Below are 18,527 nucleotides of genomic sequence, written 5' to 3'. Positions count from 1 at the left end.
CCTCCCCCAAAACAAAGTATCATTGGTAGATCAGAGGCTATTGCAGCCCACTCTCATGGTCTGGGTAAGCTGTAGCACAAGATGAAGTTCTATCTCCAGGAAAAATTGTGTAATAGAAGAACAAAGGGGTTAGTGAGTCTGCCTCCTGAAAACTCCAGATGGAATTCTTACTGAGAAATACTGGAAGTGTCCAGCTTTCTCTTCTCTTTGCAAAACTTAAAGCACTAAATAAATGTTATCTATACATAACAATTATTTCTAAGCTTGTGAACAATTAATGCAATTGATCAATTCTGGGTAAATTTTCATCTTCAAAAAGAGGACAGTGGCTTTTTCTAGAGTTGTAGAAATTAGATGTGGGAAGGGATTTCAATAAATCATCTGGTTCATCAGGCTCCTGCCTTCATGCTGACAATTATATGATAAATAATAATGATGAAAACATAATAGTTGATATTTATATGGTGCTTAAATTTTGTTAAGAACCTTTCATGTTTTATCTTATTTCATAACTAGTCAATGAAAGTATAATTAGAAATATTATTGTCCCTATCTTAGAGATGAGACAATTGAGATCAGAGAGGTTCTTCTCTGTCATGCTAAACAAGAGGCACTGTGTGTCCCTTCCTTGAAAGCTTACCCTATTAAAGCACCAAGCCTCAGACCCTGCCTGATTTATAACCTTTCCTCGATGTTAGGTTTGTGATTATAAGACCAACTAGAATAGCTCAAATTCATATAGTTTGATTAACAATGAAGTTTTCTCTGTTTTTCTCCATTATGATCACAGACTTAGAGATGGAGCTGCCCCTTCATGTTACAGATAAAGAAACTGAGACCCAGAGTGACAAAGGTACCACTAGTGACAGAGGAAAGATTTGACCACATTTCTTCTGACTCCAAGCCAGTATGTTTTTCCACTGAACCACTGGTTCTTTCTCATCCTCTAGGAACAAGTCCTCCTCTTTGTGTGTATCTTTGTCTATGCTTGTATGTCTAAGTGTGTCAGCTTAAAAAAAATCTTCTACTATTCTATTCTTAGTCTCCAAAACACAGTTCTAGGGATTACTTTTGATTGTGAAAAGTGACCATTTTCTCCAGGGGTCATTGAAATTAGTGGGATATAAGGGGTATTACTGACTGAACCCATTGAGCTAAGTTTTCCAGTTCTTGCATTTGAGACTTTCAAAAGATTTCCCTATGTAGATCCTCAAACTTAATTTTAATTATGGGTTGAAATTTGTATTGAAGACAACTAGATGGCGCAGTAGATAGAGTCCAGGGTTCATAATCAAGAAGAAGACCCGAATTTAAATCCAGCTTCTAGGCATTTATTAACTTTGGCCATCCATCTGTCAGCTTCAGTTTCCTCAACTGTAAAATAATAGCACCTATTTCCCAGGGTTGTTGTGAAGACCAAATGAGATAATATTTATAAGCATTCAGCACAGGGCGAGGAACAAAATAGGTGCTTAAAAAATTCTCATTCCCTTTTTTTCCCAAACCCCACCCCCCTTCCTCTTTCCTGCTTAGGATGAATTTCCTTAATGATGACAGCAAATACATTTCACTGTGAGTGTGACTATGGGTGTCCACAGGTGTTTATATTATTTTTGTACCAGGCAAAATATAACTTACTTCTGAGAGGGCTCAGGATTTACAATAACCTGCTGCCAATACATATGAAGGCTTGGGGATCTTCTGAAATTTGTGATAGAAGAGTCTTTTCCCTCCTCAATTCAGAGTATGAACTGATACCTTATTTTGTATTAACTCATTGTGTTGCAACAAGCTCTAAATTAGCTGCTGAGCTAGAACTGAGTATGCATACCAAAGACAAAATCAGAAAATGTATTGCTTTTTTTCCATGGTACTGAGTGAAGCAAAAACTACTGTAAGTCTCCAAGCTGGGGGAGAGGCAGTATTAGCAGAAGCAGCAGCAGAAACAGCAGCATTTTGCTGACTGCTGGCTGTTTTCCCCAGACAGCCCCTATGTGGTCATTAATGCATGATTATCTGTTTCCTCTCTTCCTTTGTGTTCATTCTTTCCTGATCTGAGGTAGATGAGATTCAGAGATGGAACAGGCCAGGTTTGACCTAATGAACTGCAGAAAGTCAGCCATCCAGCTGGAGACATCAGACATCCAGCATGGAGTCCAGAACAGAGTTTCTTCCCTTTTAGAACCCTGAGAGGGGGAAAGAAAAGGAGGAAAAGTAGATTCCTCCATTGAATAATATACTAAGAGAGAGTGACCTGAAGGCCTATTGGTCAACAGTATGAAAGAGGCTAAACTGGATCAGAAAGTCTACTATAGAGTGTCCCCAAAGTGGGTAGGTATACAAAAGGCCAATAATTTCCCAAACTGGAATATTCAAAGTTTCTTAGCCACAGATGCTGTTACCACTCCCTGGTGATGATTTGACGATGCTCCAGTGTCACATAAAGAAGGAGGGATGCAGAAAAGTAGGAATGGTAATGTAAAGGACCCAGGACTGTCTAGACTAGGTAGTGATCAGGATGGTAAGGGAGTTGAGGCAAGATTTAAGGAGGATTTAAGGAGTTGGAGGTCAGGAATAGGTGAGAGCTCAAGATTTCATGCAGTCCAAGCAAAAGAACAAAGAATACACCATTATCTGTGGTTAGGAATAGATAAGAACAGGTTGAGTCCAGGTGGTCAAGACAAATGATCAAGGAGCAACCAATTACAAGTTGCCACAAAAAGGAGCTAAGAAATCAGGGGAATTTCAGAAAGTCAAGCTGCAACACCAGCAATCAGTAATGTAAACTTAATTCTGAGGCCCCTCCTAGAAATCCCACCAGTAAAGGAAGTGTAGAAGAATAGGAGGCTGCAGGTGTGAGGAGAGAAGGAATCACAACTCACTAGAGAATGAAAGCTGCACAACTGCTTGGATGGACAGGGATGAAGGGAAAGAGCTTTCACATAGTGTCCATAGGGGACTTAGGAGGGGAGATAGAAAAGGAAGGTTCTGATGGCTTCTTCTCAGTATGTTTCAGTTGAATGCCATTCTCTTCGCATGACCACTTAGCTTGACCCACTATCCTGATTTCCCAGCTGTGATCAGTGACTTCATGATTGGTTGGGGTCTAGCAATTATGAACTATACATTTTCCTCTCACTCTTTATTTATGCTTTACAGCATGAACACGCTAGTCATAATACCTTATTTTCAGAACTTTATACAAGGATAAATAAATACTTTAAGAATCTTTTCCTGAATTCTCAAGTCTATATAAGGGAAAACTTAACAATGAGAGTTGTTCAGAGTGACTGAGGAGATGAAGGGAATAATAATTATTATTATAATAATAAATAACAATAATAGGAATAAGGATAGGATCTCTGACTTTACTGACAAAGAAAATTCCTGGATGAGGAAACTTTCTCTAATAGCATAGGTAAACATCTTCTGTGCAACTTAAAATCTTAGCAAATCTTTTAGAACACTGAGGGGTTAAGTTACTTACTTGTGGTCACCAATTACTATATATCCAAGATAGGTTGTGAACCCAAGTTTTCCTGATTTTGAGGCTAGCTCTCTCCATTACACCACACTTGTATCAACATCATCTTCATCATCACTATCATAAGCAGCAGCTTGCATAAGTTACTTTAAATTTGCAAATCTCTCTCTAGATATATATATATATATATATATAATAATGTATTTCTCTACAGTTAATCTTTATTTATAAAATACAGACAAGTTCTGGTTTTCAACTATTTCCTCTTACAGTGCATGACCTGACAACCCAGGCTTGTAAGAGAAAATATTGATGCAGGGACTGCATAGCCATTTATTAGGGATGTCGGAAAGGTCATTTCTGTGTGAGATGATCTGTGGCGTCTTTTTCCATCTTGCGATTATATAATCTCATTAAACAAAAGCCTAATACTTAAAAAAAATCAACCCAGATTATTGCTTCTTTATAAACTTTTTAAAACCTAGAAGATCTGGAGGAGATGATCAATGCCAGGTACTAACAGGAGAACCTTATTCTGGTCCCTTTATTTCACTGAGCTTCACTCAATGTCATCTATAAAATGGGACGGGGGTGAGGGCAGGGTTCCGAAACTAAAAGGACTCTGCTCCAGCTAAGGCATTTTAGGAGTTGATAAAGGAAGTTCAAAATTCTCTTTCTAAGTTCTCTCAGAATTTGGGGAAACTAGAATAAAAAGAATGAAAAAAAGGCAAGGGGCCCACTAAAAGATTTCAGCTTTTTCAACGTCATTCCTCTCCAGGTGCAGGCAGTGTGGAGGGAAAGGAAGTCCTCTAAGGCAACACAAACAGGACTTGGGGCTCTGGCCCTTCCTGCCTCCATGTGGCCCCAGTTAGAGAGCTGCCTGCTGTGGCCAGCTGCCAGCACAGCTGTTCCTGTCACTAGAAAGAGGAAGGCCCAGAGCCGGGCAGCAATGTAAAAATCCCAGGGAGCCGGAGAGCCAGGCGTGGGAAGGAAACGCTAAGCCATCTGAAGCCACTAACTGACCAGGGCAGGAAGGCAGGTCCTATTTTTGAAGTCACCCCCAAGGGGTCTATGGAACAAGGAACCTGTCCTTTCTTTGCAGCAGGGTTCTGCCTTCTCGTTGTTCTGCTCCCCATTTAAAAACATTTGGTGGCTCCCTTTTTCCTTCAACGTGAAATCACAGCTCCTCAGCTAGTTCATTTTTTTTTGTGAGGCTAATTCCCATGTCTTTAACTAAATAATCTGGGAGCATTTGAGGACTCTTTGCTCAGTTGGGGAAAACTAAACTTTGCTCGGTTAGTGTCCAAACTGCTGCCATCTTTAAAAGTGGCAGGGAGAATTCTGTGGGATCTGCTCTTGCTTGGGTATTTTATTTTAGAGGATGAATCCTCTTATTACTACTTGGTACATTCTTTTAAAATTGGAACAGTGAGAAGAGAAAGAGGAAAAAGACCTCTATTCACCAGGATACCCAAGTCTCCTGTCACTGGCTGCCTGGGCTGTCAACAATATCAAGCCCCTGCTGTACTGTAACCGCCAATTCAAACCACTGCTTGTTGGCCTGCTACTACCCAACAGATCAGCCTACCAGAAAAAAAGGGAAATGAGATGGGAGAGAAAAGGGCCTCAAGAGAGCTCTCCTCTGCCTTTATTGAATTCTAATTTGGGGACAACTTGAACGGAAAAAAATTCCATGAAAAGCAGGTTTTTAACAAAACCTATCTCATCTCATGGTAGCATGAGAAGACAATCAGCAGTCATTGTAGATTGCTCATGCTTTATGGTACATGTTTTTTTTTTTACTTATCTCATTATTATTTGGGGGTCCTACTAAAAATTCCCACAGACTGTCCAGTAATAATTCCAGGATCCCATGAATGCTGGTTTTCTGCTTACCTGGGATGTCTTCTTGGGCTCCCTTTGAAACTTCTGTTGGGCCAGGAAGACTTTATAACTACCCCAGTCTTCATTAATGTCTCTTTCAATTCAATTTGATAAAAAAAAACTTATTAAGTGCCTACTATGTGCCAGGCACTGTGCTAAGCCTGTTTCGCGCAATTTAGCACTTAATTAGTTTTGATTTTCTACCATTGGCTCTTATTTCAGGTGCATTCGTTTTGTCTCTACAACAAGCCTTAAACGCAGGATCTGTAATTTACTAGTGGAGAGACCTCCTAGCATGGGAACTCCCTCTACCAAATCATAGCCCATCTGGCTTTGTCAAGGAATTGCCCACGTCAGAGACAAGATTGGAAGCTAGGTTTTTATTGCTAATCCAGGAATAAGGGAGCATATATGATGCCTTTGACTTTTTGTCTCCAAGAGTGCCCTACAGAGCACAGGTTCTCGATTTGTTGTCGGAATGATCATAGGACTGATCCAAATCTGGATCTTCTCTGTCTTACCTTGCTGCAGTGGACCTGGCAGACAGAGTGTGGGGAAGGAAGGCACTGGCCCTTACCATTTTACAGATTGACTTGGCTTCCTCAGAAAATTTGTGAGAGTACACCTCTTCCGTCTCTAGGACTCTCCGGTCTACTTCTTCACGTTTCACTTTCTCTTTCCTCCCTCGGAAGGGTGACTGTCCCGCAATCATCTCAAAAATGAGGCAGCCCAGGCCCCAGTAATCAGGGCTCAGACCATACCTCTGGTTGTTCAAGACTTCTGGAGCTGAAAGTAGAGGAATAGGGAGAAAGGATGGGAAAGGGTCTTTTTCATGTCCATTTGAACAGAGACAGCATGGAGGATGATATTATTTCTAAACAACTGCATCCTAGTATCGAAGAATTGTACATGTTTAACATTGTAACATGGTAAATATATTGCATTTTTGCTGCCTAGGGGAAGGGGTAAGAAAAGGTTGAAAAGTATCTTTGTATGTATTTTGAAGATAAAAAACTATTATTATTTTTTAAAGAGTCTCTTAAAGGACTACTTAGGAAAATAGCATCCTGAGCAGTCCAAGACTAAGATGAAAAGGGGGTCTCTTTTCATAAGAGCATGTAATCTTAGTCCTTTTCCTAATCTTAGCTTGGTCCCTCAAGTTAGCTTTATTTGTTCGTGTTTTTTTGCCTTTTCCATAGATTCATCATAAAGATGCAAAACAATACAAACTTAGCATGTCATATTATATACATACACAAAAAAATCAAACAGACTCACAGATATATAAACATGCAAGAACACAAACTAGTATATGATGCACTTTCACTGGAGCACAAGTGTACTTGTATGCGCACATGCGTGATTCCTACAATAAAGTTTCCTAAGTCTAACATAGAGCTTAGCATGTGGATTTTATGGCACCAGTATCAAGCTCTTTGAGTTCCTTAGTGAGAAGATCAGAAGATTCTGGGGTCTAATGGGCAGAAGCCTTCCATTTTATCCCTGGTTGGGAAGAATGCTACATACCTTTCCCCCAATGGTATCAGTGCCCTCTAGGAGACCCAGAGTGAGCCCACACAGTCTGAGCTTATCCTCTTACTGCTGCCCAGTCTCTTCCTCATGACCACTCTGGGCAGCCAGGAAGTATAGTCAACAAGGGATGCTGCTGAGTATCCATAGGGTGACCTTTTGCTTGGTTAAGATTTACAATGCGACTAAGTCAGTGATTTTGTCCTTAAAGCCAATTAATAATTGGTTTTATGTATTAAATTAAAAAAAGACAAAAAATCACCTCCTTCTGCTGTCTCATCCACAATAGTGCTGGAGTTTCATACTTTTGGTAAGTGTGTGTTTGTTTGTTTTTAAACAGCAGGGCTTTCCAGCCTGTGAGGTTTGGGGGGCTTGCCACCTGTATCCGAGATGACTTAGAATTTCTGAGGCTGTTCACTTCTTGCATCTCCAAAGGCATGGGTTGATTTGGAACTTCTGGCTTGGGCATGCACACTCACAAAAGCCAAATCTATTTCTCCAAAGACAAGGTACTTGGTACTACATGCTTCTGGGAAAATCTCCCTGATTTAATGATCCAAGGTCAATTCATCAGCAATCTCAGGGAAGAGGAAGCTAGGGCAAAGAGGGAGGGCATGGTGGGGGGAGATTGGCTTTCACCCCCAACTATATACAATCCCCAGGGGTCCTGATGACCAAATGCTCCCTTCTTACCCAAATGCTTCTTCAATGTGCATTTCACTGCCTTTCCAAGAAGCAGGATGAAGAGAAGAAGCAGGTGGTCTGGTTACTTACCCATATATCCTACTGTTCCCACTCTGCCCTGGATCAAATCTCCTTCAGGAATCTTCACAGCTAAACCCAAATCAGATATTCTGATATGGCCTGTGGAAAAGGAAAGGCATGTGAGAGATTTTACTCAGTATAGATAATTAAAGGGCAGAGGTAGTCACAGGTATCTTTTAAAGCAGCGTCTAATGGAAAGTTGTCAGGTTGGAAGGAGATCAAACCATACTCCCTGCTCTCCCCTAATTGATGGCATATCTTGAGTGAATCACATAAAATCTCTGTGCCTCAGTATTCTTATCTTTAAAATAGGTCCCGACAACCTCATAGGATGGTAATTGTGAAGATTTAATGAGGTAAAGGACATGAGTGCTTTGAAACATTGAAGTATTATGTAAATGTAAAATTAGTTTTTGAGACTCAAAAGCCTATATATAGTTTGAATTAGGCCACTTGCCTAAGGAAATATTTGGGCAAGCTAATTTGAAGACAGGGGGTGTTATGTGGCAAAAAAAAAAAATACAATATCCTTGGATTCGGGAGATTTGATTTCTAATCCCCCATTCCCTAGTTGTGTGACCTTAAGTATCATCCCCTGTAGAGGGTCTCAATTTCTTTATTTGAAAAAGAAAAGGATGGAAATTGACAACCTTGAAGATCAATTTCTAGCTCTCGCAAAAATTATAGCATCTCAGAGACACTGGTCTCTAGTTTCCTCATCTGTCAAAGGAGGAGGCTGCTCTAATCCATCTTAGACTCTATCATTCCAAGTTATCTGAAAAGGATCCTTTCCTACAACATCCCTGAAAACTGCTTAAGTAGCCTGCACTTGAAGACTTCCAGCATCCCCACTTTGCCCAAGTCAATCCCTCATTCCACCCTGGGATTGTTCAGATAATAAATTGTTGTTTTTTACCTTTAAAATAGGTACTTCATACAGTGCCTTGTACATAGTTTGCATTTAACAAATGTTTGTTGAATCTTTTGGACCTAAACAAAATCTGTCTTTCTGTAACTTCTGTCCACTGGCTAACGGCTGAATGTCCTTTGGGTCAAAGCAAAACAAGTCGCTTGTCTGCGTGACGGAGCCTCAAACGTATGAAGCTGGGGGGCATGCCCCCCCCTTAATGATCTATGATTTGAGGAAGTACTGAACTGAGAGGGCTTTGTCTGATTTTTGGTTTGGCAGATTCCTTCATGGGAAACATGTGAAATTTTCCTGACATTTTATAACAATTTGCTTAAGGGGAAAAATTATAAACTGATCTGAGTAACAACCACCACCCTTGCCCTTTTTGGAGAGGCTGTTTATTTTTTTCTCTTCAAGAAAGAAGAAAGGAAAATTTGCATCTGGGCTGGAAAAGTCTGGGAGATCCAATTAGAAGACCTCATAACCCAGGAATGACCAAAAAACATGGAAAAGACGTCGTTCCTGAGAAACCTCTTTCTCTAGCTCTCTGGCAACCCAGTGGGGCCCAGCTCGTGTCCTGGCAACAACTTGATCCCACAGGCAGGGACACCACCACAGTTAGGGAGAATTTCCCACATCACAGAGGTTTCTGCCTCACAGCACTGGGTCATCCTCATGGCTTAATTCTGAGAATTCCAACCAAGGTGATGGTTAACCCAGATAAGTCTCTCTTAAAAAGAGCTTCCTGAATTTTCAAACACTCAGCCCTTCTTTCCTTCCTCCTCACAAAGACTGGAAAGCTAGATTATATCCTCTCAGGCTAGGGATAGGCAGACAATATCTGGATTAATAGGGGCCAAGAACTGAATGCTCTATGGCTGTTATTGGCAAGGGGAGTCCATGTGACTTCAGATTCACTGGGATCTTGGTAAATGATAAAAAGGTAATGGTATTGTAGAAAGAACCCTGTATTTGGGAATAGAAGACCAGGGGATTTGAGTCTTAGTTCTATCATTTATTATCTAAGTGATCTTGAAAAAAAGTCATATAATTGATTTAGACTCTCAGTTTCTCTACCTTTAAAATGAGGGTGATGGACTAAATGACTATGAGAGTATGAAATAATGGCAGAATGGGGATAATCCCCAATAATGAAGCACTGAATAAGGCCCAAAAAAATCCTTCCTCTTTCTACAGCCAATGCTGAAATCTCAAAGTTTACTGCTGATCTTTCTATTACTTTTCTCCTTCTTTTGGACACTTCTTCCCCACTAAGGACTGATACTGACATAGTTGAATTTGGTTTATCCCTGCTGATGGGCTATCTTCAAGCAGATTCACTAGCTGACTTCATGGAGGTCTCTTTGAGCTTCAGTTTCTTCATCTACCAAATGGAGAGAATAACTAACTTATTCACCAAAGAGGGCTATTATTAGGATCTAAAGAGGTAATATACTTAAAAGAGTTTTGAAAATTACAGAGTAAAATTATCAACCATGACTCCACAAACTATTCACCCCTTAACAGGAAGGAGATGGATTTAAACTATAGAATGAAACATTACTGGACATGGCCAATGTTACAACTTATTTTGATTGACTATAAATATTTGATACAAGGATTTTTTTCCCCTTTCTGAGTGGGTGAGGATTGGGAGGTTATAAAGAAAGAAAATAAATGCTTTTTAATTTTTTCTGAAATTAATTTTTAAAAAGCACAACACATGATACAGACATAGAGCATTATTTGCCCCTCAGAGATAAAGAGTTTAAATTGTCAACTGTCTTCATTAATATTAAGGAACATTATGGTATAGTGGGATAGTGCTGTTGGAGTCAGAAAGATAATTCTAATCTTCCTCTGATATTCACTAGCTATCACTAGCAGTCACCTTCTTTGAGCCTCAAGAACCCTCTAAGACTATCAATTATATTCTAGTCGAGATCTCAAAGGCAGCAGACATTCCCATCCCAATAAAATCCTTGACATAGTGAGGCAATGATAGCCAGAGACAACAACAATGAAATAAGAGCAGAACCTTATACAAATAAGAATACCTGGGTAGAGGAAGGAATTGGGGAGAGGGGCTTTTTCCAGTGTTAGAAGTTAGTACAAAGTACCTATATAGAATTCTAGGATGACCACTCACCAGAACCTCCCAATCAATATTAAGTCAAATCTGTGAAAGCTTTTCTCTGTGTCTCTTTGGGCCACAGAACCAGTACTACTTAAAATAGCAGAGAGGAACAGAATCTCAGAACCACTCCCTGACTTACCATAATCGTCCAACAGGATATTTTCTGGTTTCAGATCCCTGAAAGGGAAAGATAAGAGACATGTGAGGGAGGGCATTTCGGAGGGCAGAAGCACGTCACAGCCAGGCAAGACTGGCTATGCAGGTATGATAACCCAGCCGTAGCCTATTTAGATCAACCAGGACTTGGTGGAGACAAAAGCACTTTCTTTCCTGCTCCTTTGGCTCTGGCCTGCTGGTCTTTCTATGTAACTACCACACCCTGGGTTTATCTTGCTTTTTTGTATTAATTCAGTGAACAAACATCATCCTTTGCCAAAGGCGTCTTCCTGCCCTCATGCTAGTGGCACAGGGTGGGAAGGAGGCTGGTTAAGGACCAGCTTCTGGCTCTAGCCCAAGACCCTGGGATGAGGAGACTTCAGCATCAGGTCTACATTGATAGAGATGGAACAGAGTCTACTGGGGTTGATAAAAATGCCAGTTTTTAATCAGTCAAGATCAGGCTAATAGAGGGATAAAGCTTTGAATTATGGGGTAAATGGAAATTAGGTTGGGTAGGGAAAGAATGAATAAAATCAAGGGAAATGTATTTTTTTTTTTTTGGCGGAATAAGAACTTAGGTAAATAGAAGGGTAGAATTTTCTAGGTTTAATCTGAAGTAAAGGAAGGCCAGAAAAGGAATAATGTAGACAGCATGACTTTTCCCATCTTGACCTTAAAACTCATCTTTCCTTGATCATTGAAAGAAACTTCATTGGCTAAAGAAATAGGGGTAGGGGAGAAGAAATATATGATTCTAATAAAAAGGTTTTTATCTGCTGGTAAATGTTTATTTGGGAGGCACTGTAAATGTGCAGAACTTTGCTCAGGAGGCTTGAGTTCTAGCACTCCCAAGTCTGCCATTTAAGCCATGGGACCTCCAAGATATTGTCTTCTCTGATTCCCTAAGTCCTCACCTATTACAAGATAAATAGCATTTGTTTTTAAAAGTAAACAATTTTGATATCATTTCGAGGAAGAGTCTGTGAACCTATTAACATCCTACAACAAGCTTAATATTCTATCTGCATTGAAACTTTTGTTTCTTAACCTGATGGACTATTTGTTTAAATTGAAATAACTGTCCTCAAAGGGGGGGGTGTTAGGATATATATTTTAATACAATTTAATAATTAAAATGATTTTTTAATTTATTAAATAAATATAGATTTAAAATATATCTATATGTATGAAAGAATTGCACATGTTTAACATATATTGGATTGCTTGCTATCTAATGAATGGGGTGGAGAGAAGGGAGGGAGATACGTTTAGAACACAAGGTTTTGCAAGGGTGAAAGTTGAAAACGATCTTTGCATATATTTTGAAAACAAAGTTATTATTTAAAAAAATAAAATATATTTTAAAACAACATTTTAATTGTTTGTGGAGCCAAGCAAAGTGACCCTTTGGGCCCATGTGTAGGGTTAGTTTTCAAAGGTTACATGATTTCTTTAAGAAAAATAAAATAACCCCTTTCTGGGCTAAAAACCCTAATAGGGCCAACCGCCATTATTTAAAGGTTAGAATGATAGACGTACATTTTCCTAATTTTCTGATCCCAGGTGGATACCAGTCCTAATGTAAATATGTCAGAAGCACTTCCCCAGCAGATTGCCAGAGGGAGGATGTGGGTATCATTGTTCTGCCTCACCAGAGTGATCTGTAGGTGGGAATGAGGGTCCCTTCCAGATCCAACAGTCTGTGGTTGGGTGGAATGTTTATTTTAAAAGGACTAGGTAAGTGAGCAAGAGTTCTTCTTTCAACCCTCAGGGAAAATTTTCTGACTGGTTCTCTTTTCATCTCAGTGAAAACAAAGCAAAAACAGAAGGTGGTGCTGGGGGAAAGCTTATGCCTCTGAGAACATTCCTGCTTGTTTTCAGAACCTTCTTGACCCCATAAGATAAACTCCACTCCAGTATACTATTGTGCCCAGTCTCCTTGTCAAACAAATCCAGGGGAGTATACAGGCCTGTGGGCTACTGGTGGGCCTGGGGTGAGGATAAGAGAGACTGAGAGATAATATACCAAGAAAATTGCAGAAATGACTGATTTGACACCTTCTTACCTGCTTCTGCCTCCCCTGGAGAAACACCTCATAGGATTTCAGCAACTTGTCATTACCATTGTTAAATACTGATAAGACATGGAGAGGCAGGGGAGAATGACAGCAGGGCACTTGGATAGTAGCTATAACCAGTTACAGTCAATCCCCACAGAAAGCAGTTGGAGAAATACTGCTTAATGAATTGTACTTTCATTCTTCTCCCTACTTTCCTCTCCCCAATACAAGCAATTAAAAAAAAAACCCTTCAGTGGGCAAGAGCCCACATCAATTAGGGGGTAGACTCATTCTTATATTTGAGGCAAACTTTTTATGAACCTACCGAGTAAATTTCCAAGAATTTGGAAAAACTCTTAGACATGGGGTCTCTACTGTTGTTGGCCCTCACCAATCTACCTACCCACATAACAATGATTTCTGAGTTAACCGAAGGGTCCTGGATTAACTTGGTTCATGGGAGCACCCAGTTAAAATAATGGAGATGAATATGTCACCCATTGGAAGTGGGAGAGGAAAGGATGGATGAGAATAATACTTTGTCCTACAGTTTATGCTATTTTATAGAGAGAGTGGGGTAGAAATATTACTGCACTGAGAACTGCTAATTTTCTAGGTGACCCTGCCTAAGACATTTTCCCTCTACTATTCTGCCCTCAATCCCCTATAAAATGAAGGGGTTGCATGGGATGACCTCTAAGAGTCCTTCCAGTTCTCAATTTCATTCTAGGTCCCACTAGAATCTGGTAGTTCATGTCCTTGCTCACCTGTATACGGTATTTTCTCTGTGAAGATCTTCCAAGCCACAAAGGATCTCTGCTGCATAAAACAAGGCTCTCTCCTCCTCAAAGCCTGGGTTTCCCATGTTGTAGATGTGGAACTTCAGGTCACCCCCATTCATGATGGTCAGAACTAAGCACAATGCATCCTTTGTTTCATAGGCATAGGCTAAGTTGACCTGAGAATACATCGGTAACACCATTGTGGCACAAGAAAGACAGAAAGTCCTGTTTCCTCTTTTCTTTAGAAAAAATGTAAATTTGAGGGGGAAAGGGGAAGCTGTGGCAACAGCTAAATAATATTCCCTAGAAACCAACTGGCCTCCCATTGACCCCTGCCATATTGCTCTGTGGCTACAGTCAACTTCTAAGTCTCCAAAAGGGTGGAAGTCAGGCAGAATTCCTGGATTGACTAACTTCCTCTCATTCAGTGGATCTTCAAGTGCAAACCACAAGGGTACTCCAGGGGATCTCCAGGCTGGGCCTTTGGCACATTTGCACTTATAACAGCACTATATCTATACTTCCTGAAGGAAAAAGCCCAAGACAGTTAATCAAAATCAGGCACTGTTTCTCTGGAATCTCCTTAAAACTATACCAGGCTTCTTTCTGTGCCTTCCCTTCTGGTGAGGATTTTTACTTATTTATTTTTGCATTAGCACTTGCCAGTGGGTGGGGTGGGGTCTTCAGGAGCTTCTGGAGCAATCTATAAACTGGAGACATTTGAAAACCATTGCTCTAAATCAAAGCTTTTTAAACTGTGGGTCATGACCCCATCTGGGATCTTATAACTGAATGTGGAAGTCATGAAATTATGATTTATTGACAGTAAATATTTGATTCTATTTTACCCCCTACATAACTGGGGTTGTACAAAAATTTCTCCAGCAAAAAGAAATCACAAGTGGAAAAAATTTAAGAAGTCCTCCTCTAAATAAACAATTCAGGATTGATCAATTCAGGCTGAGCCTAGACCTTGTGGTCAGCACAGATGCTAGGTGTGCTGCCTAGGGAGGTATAGCCTCTATCTAATTCATTTGTGTTTGGATATTTCATGGCCAAACCATTCCTTCGTCATCAAGACCATCTGGAGCTGGGTTTAGGGCCTGGGGTAGGTCACACCATGTGGGATCCTTCCTCTCCCCTACCCTTTGCTTTCCTCCTAAACATTCTGACATTGGTGAAACCTGGTTACTATGAATATCAAAGCAAGCTTTGATCACAAAATGTTATGTTAGAACATAAACAATAAGAATAACATGCAACCAAAGCCTGAGAGGAAGAAGGTATGTTTCGCTAAAGGGAAATGAGAAGGTCAAGGGAATGGAGTTTTACATGCTGATGCTAGTTGTATCTTAATGGCTACTTCTCATATGGATGTCCCCTCCTACCTCCAAGGAAGGGATGTCCAATAAGTTACAGAAGATGACCTGATTTCCATCCCTCTAGTTGGGACTCTGGTGTAACTCTATGACAGCAACACTGGAAAGAGATGGATGAGCTATTAAAAGCTCTTGGCCATGAACCTCTCAGAAATAAGCATGCTTCTGCCTAACATAAACCCCTCTCTACTTCTCCAACAAGACATCCAGAATAAAATCCCACATGATGAAGGCAATCCCTAGGAAAGATGGCACCATGCTGGGTATCACAAGCAATGATAAGAATATATCTTTTAAAGGGAGATTTTATTCTATGGGCAAGAGTTTCTGAGGCTAAAAATCCCATTGACATTATCAGAATTGTTACTGTGGAGTCATTCTAGCCAAAGATGTCTTCTTAATGTTCACCATACCTCAATGGCTTGGCTGAAGCCTTAAATGCCTGAAATGCAATCTCTCCTGATCTCTGCAAAATTCCTGACTGCTTTCAAGGTTTAGCTTAAATATCACATTATTTATGATGCCTTTCCAGTCCTGCTTTAAAATTACACTGTTCTTTGTATATATAAGTTTTGCATTGACTTACTGATGCACCTATAATCCACACCTGTTCCATCTCATGTAACAGAAGTTCTTTGAGAGCAAAGACATTTTTACTTTTGTCTTTGCATCTCCAACATCAAACAGAGTGCTGCAGTCATCAAATTGACTGCGGTGGATACCCAATAGGTGCTTACTGAATAAAATGTTTCTTGAATGATACTTCAAGAGCCTTGATTTCTATATTGTCTTGCCAAATGTCATACGGGCTGTGCTGGCCTTTTTAGAGTTTTAAGCTATCTTCCCTTCAAGTCTAATTCACTGAATGAGCTCTTTCATAGAACAACAAGGGGACTGATGGATGAGGAAGTCATACTCTCTGACTCTACAATGGATCCTGGGCAGAATGCTATTCTTAGGTCTATGTTGTGGGACAACTTAAAATGAGGTCTCTGGGAAATTTTAATAACCAACTTGCTTAGATGAGGTCAGGAAATACTGCAGGAAGAAAAAGAATAGTCTTAATAGTCGAGCCCTCACTCACCCCTTTGGAAGTCCCCCCCCTTTTAATAACCCAGGAGAAAAGTTCATGATTCTAACAGATTCCAGTTCTTTTTCTGGTCATCAATTAATCGGAAAGCATAGACTAAGTTCCTGATATTGCAAAGCACTATACCAGATTCTGGGAATACAAAGACAAAAATAAAACATTTTCCATCCTCAAAAAGTATATATTCTTTTGGGGAGAGAGAAAAATATCATGCACACACAATTATGAGTATTGTTTTTACACCCGATCCCCTCTATTTTTGTCCTCCCAAAGATTTTGTTGGAAGAAGAAAAATAGGGACATAGATTTCTAACACTATTGGACTATCCCTAAAGTACCTAGAGAAATTTTTGGTTCTTTTCTCATTGTCTGACATACAGTAAGAGTCCATTTACATCTTCAGGTAATAAACTCTACTCAGGAGGAAGACTCTAAACTAAATTATCTCACCCTCTCTAGACATATTCCTAAAGAAGTATCCTTTCTCCTACCTATATTTATACCAAGACAACTTTAAATATACAGTAAAAAGACAGCTAATTTTTAGCAACAATGACAACAATGTCTTTTCACCCTAAGATCCTAAGTGAAAACCTAATACACCAAAGTAGACTCTATAGAAACCAATGTTTCAATAAAGTCATGAGGAATAAGAACAAGAGTTAGCTTGTTGGCAAATGTTAAGATGATTCAATCAAGAATATTTAGCAAGAATCTGATATGCAAAGAGCACTGGACTAAAGATTTCAAAGCTCCTCCTTGGGAACTGGAATTATTTCATACATTGTATTTGATACTTAGCACATAGTGGATGCTTAATGAATATTATTGTTTACTTAACTTGTTGACTGAAAGGAAGAGGAGATAGTGTTACTGCCCTCCTGGAGCTTACTGGAAGGGCCAGTGTGATCTAGTGGGAAGCAAACTGGACTGGGAGTCCACTCCCAAGTCTGCCATTTGCTAGCTCTGTGTCTGAGAATAAGTGACTTGAGGCTTTTCCTCATCTCTAAAATATTAGGTTTATACAGGTTAATGTGTAAGGTCCCTTTTGGATCCATAACATACTTCTAGGTAGGAAGAATTAGTCTGGGTTTTATATTCTGTTAGTAGAGAGAGGTACATAAATCTTCTATTCCACTTAATGTTCTTTATTTATAGTTTGAGTTGGAGTTACTGTCAGTTGTTCTTGCATAATTTGGATTGTATTCAATACTCACAACAAACTGACTATTGACTTTTTCTAAAATCTGCTTCTCATTGAGTGCCATGGACTCTCCTTTCCTCTTCTTTATCCTCTTCTTCTCCAGCCTTTTACAGGCATACATTTTACCTGTAGCCCGCACTTGACAAGCACAGACCTAGAAGCAAAAGAGAAAAAAAAAACAATTAATCAGACACTGGGGTTTTGCAGAAGAGCCCTTGATCTAGACAGGAGCAAACTGTGACAATGAACCAACTTTTGAGCATGTGGTCAGATACAAGATTACTGGACTTAGACAGAATTCTGAAGATCATCTTGTCTAGCCTCACCATTTGACAGAGCACTAAACTGAAACTCAGAGAAGCTGGATTGAAATCTGGGTCTTCCAGCTACATATTTAATGCTCTTTTCACTTTTTGTGAATTAAGACATAACCCCCAGCAGACCAAGTGTACACAGTAGGACTCATGTTGGATTTGAGAAAATTTTCCAATTGACTGAAATTCAAGGTTTCCTGTCCCGTGTTTTGGCTTACTTCACATTGTTACCAATTCAATAAGCAAATATATCTCAATGTTATATTTCTTGATTGCACAAACTTTGGCTAAGGCCCACTGGGCCACCTTGCTTACAATTAGTGAGGTAAACAACATTTAACTTTGGTTCCCCTAGCCTACCTGGTTTACAATTTCCCACTTTGTGGGTGCCCTTCATGTCTTTCCTCCCCATTCTCTCAACTGCTGTTGGCACCCTATGTCCTTTTCATCCCTCCCGCCCTCACCCTGCCCCAGCCAAACCTATTATCTGGAAAGAATTTTATTAGTTACAGCATAAATAACCGAGAAAAATCCCCAAGTATTGTCTATGTGCTCAGGGAGCTATAAAGAAGGATCAAAACCTATAAGTGAAAGGACTAAAATTCTAAGTAAGGAATTTCAGGTTTTAGTGAACTTATAAAAAAAAAGCATTAAGGGAGGGTTTTTTTTCCCCAGAGCCACATACCAGCAGCTACTTACCTGCTCTGCCTACTTGTAATACTAACTCTGCCTGACCATGTGACTTACATCCTTCTTTTTTGTTCCCTTCCTTTCTTCCTTTCTTTCTTTCTTAGCTTTCTCCAATTAATGTTTCCCCTTTCTATCATCT

At 39.8% G+C, this 18,527-nt stretch overlaps 1 protein-coding gene across 2 annotated transcripts in view; it reads right to left on the bottom strand.

The window, feature by feature from the left end:
- GRK5 (G protein-coupled receptor kinase 5) overlaps window positions 1-18,527 on the bottom strand; it is a 295,653-nt gene that overhangs the window by 22,640 nt on the left and 254,486 nt on the right. For both annotated transcript variants that reach the window (XM_031955944.1, XM_023495628.2), the window contains 5 exons: window positions 17,398-17,538; window positions 13,697-13,887; window positions 10,850-10,887; window positions 7,673-7,762; window positions 5,946-6,154 (listed from right to left, as the gene is read on the bottom strand). In XM_031955944.1, coding sequence (XP_031811804.1) covers window positions 5,946-6,154; window positions 7,673-7,762; window positions 10,850-10,887; window positions 13,697-13,887; window positions 17,398-17,538 — 669 coding nt within the window. The remainder of the gene's footprint in view (window positions 1-5,945; window positions 6,155-7,672; window positions 7,763-10,849; window positions 10,888-13,696; window positions 13,888-17,397; window positions 17,539-18,527) is intronic.

The sequence above is a fragment of the Sarcophilus harrisii genome, chromosome 2, assembly GCF_902635505.1.
Source record: "Sarcophilus harrisii chromosome 2, mSarHar1.11, whole genome shotgun sequence".
Taxonomy (NCBI): domain Eukaryota; kingdom Metazoa; phylum Chordata; class Mammalia; order Dasyuromorphia; family Dasyuridae; genus Sarcophilus; species Sarcophilus harrisii.
This window is presented reverse-complemented; position numbering and strand designations above follow the sequence as displayed.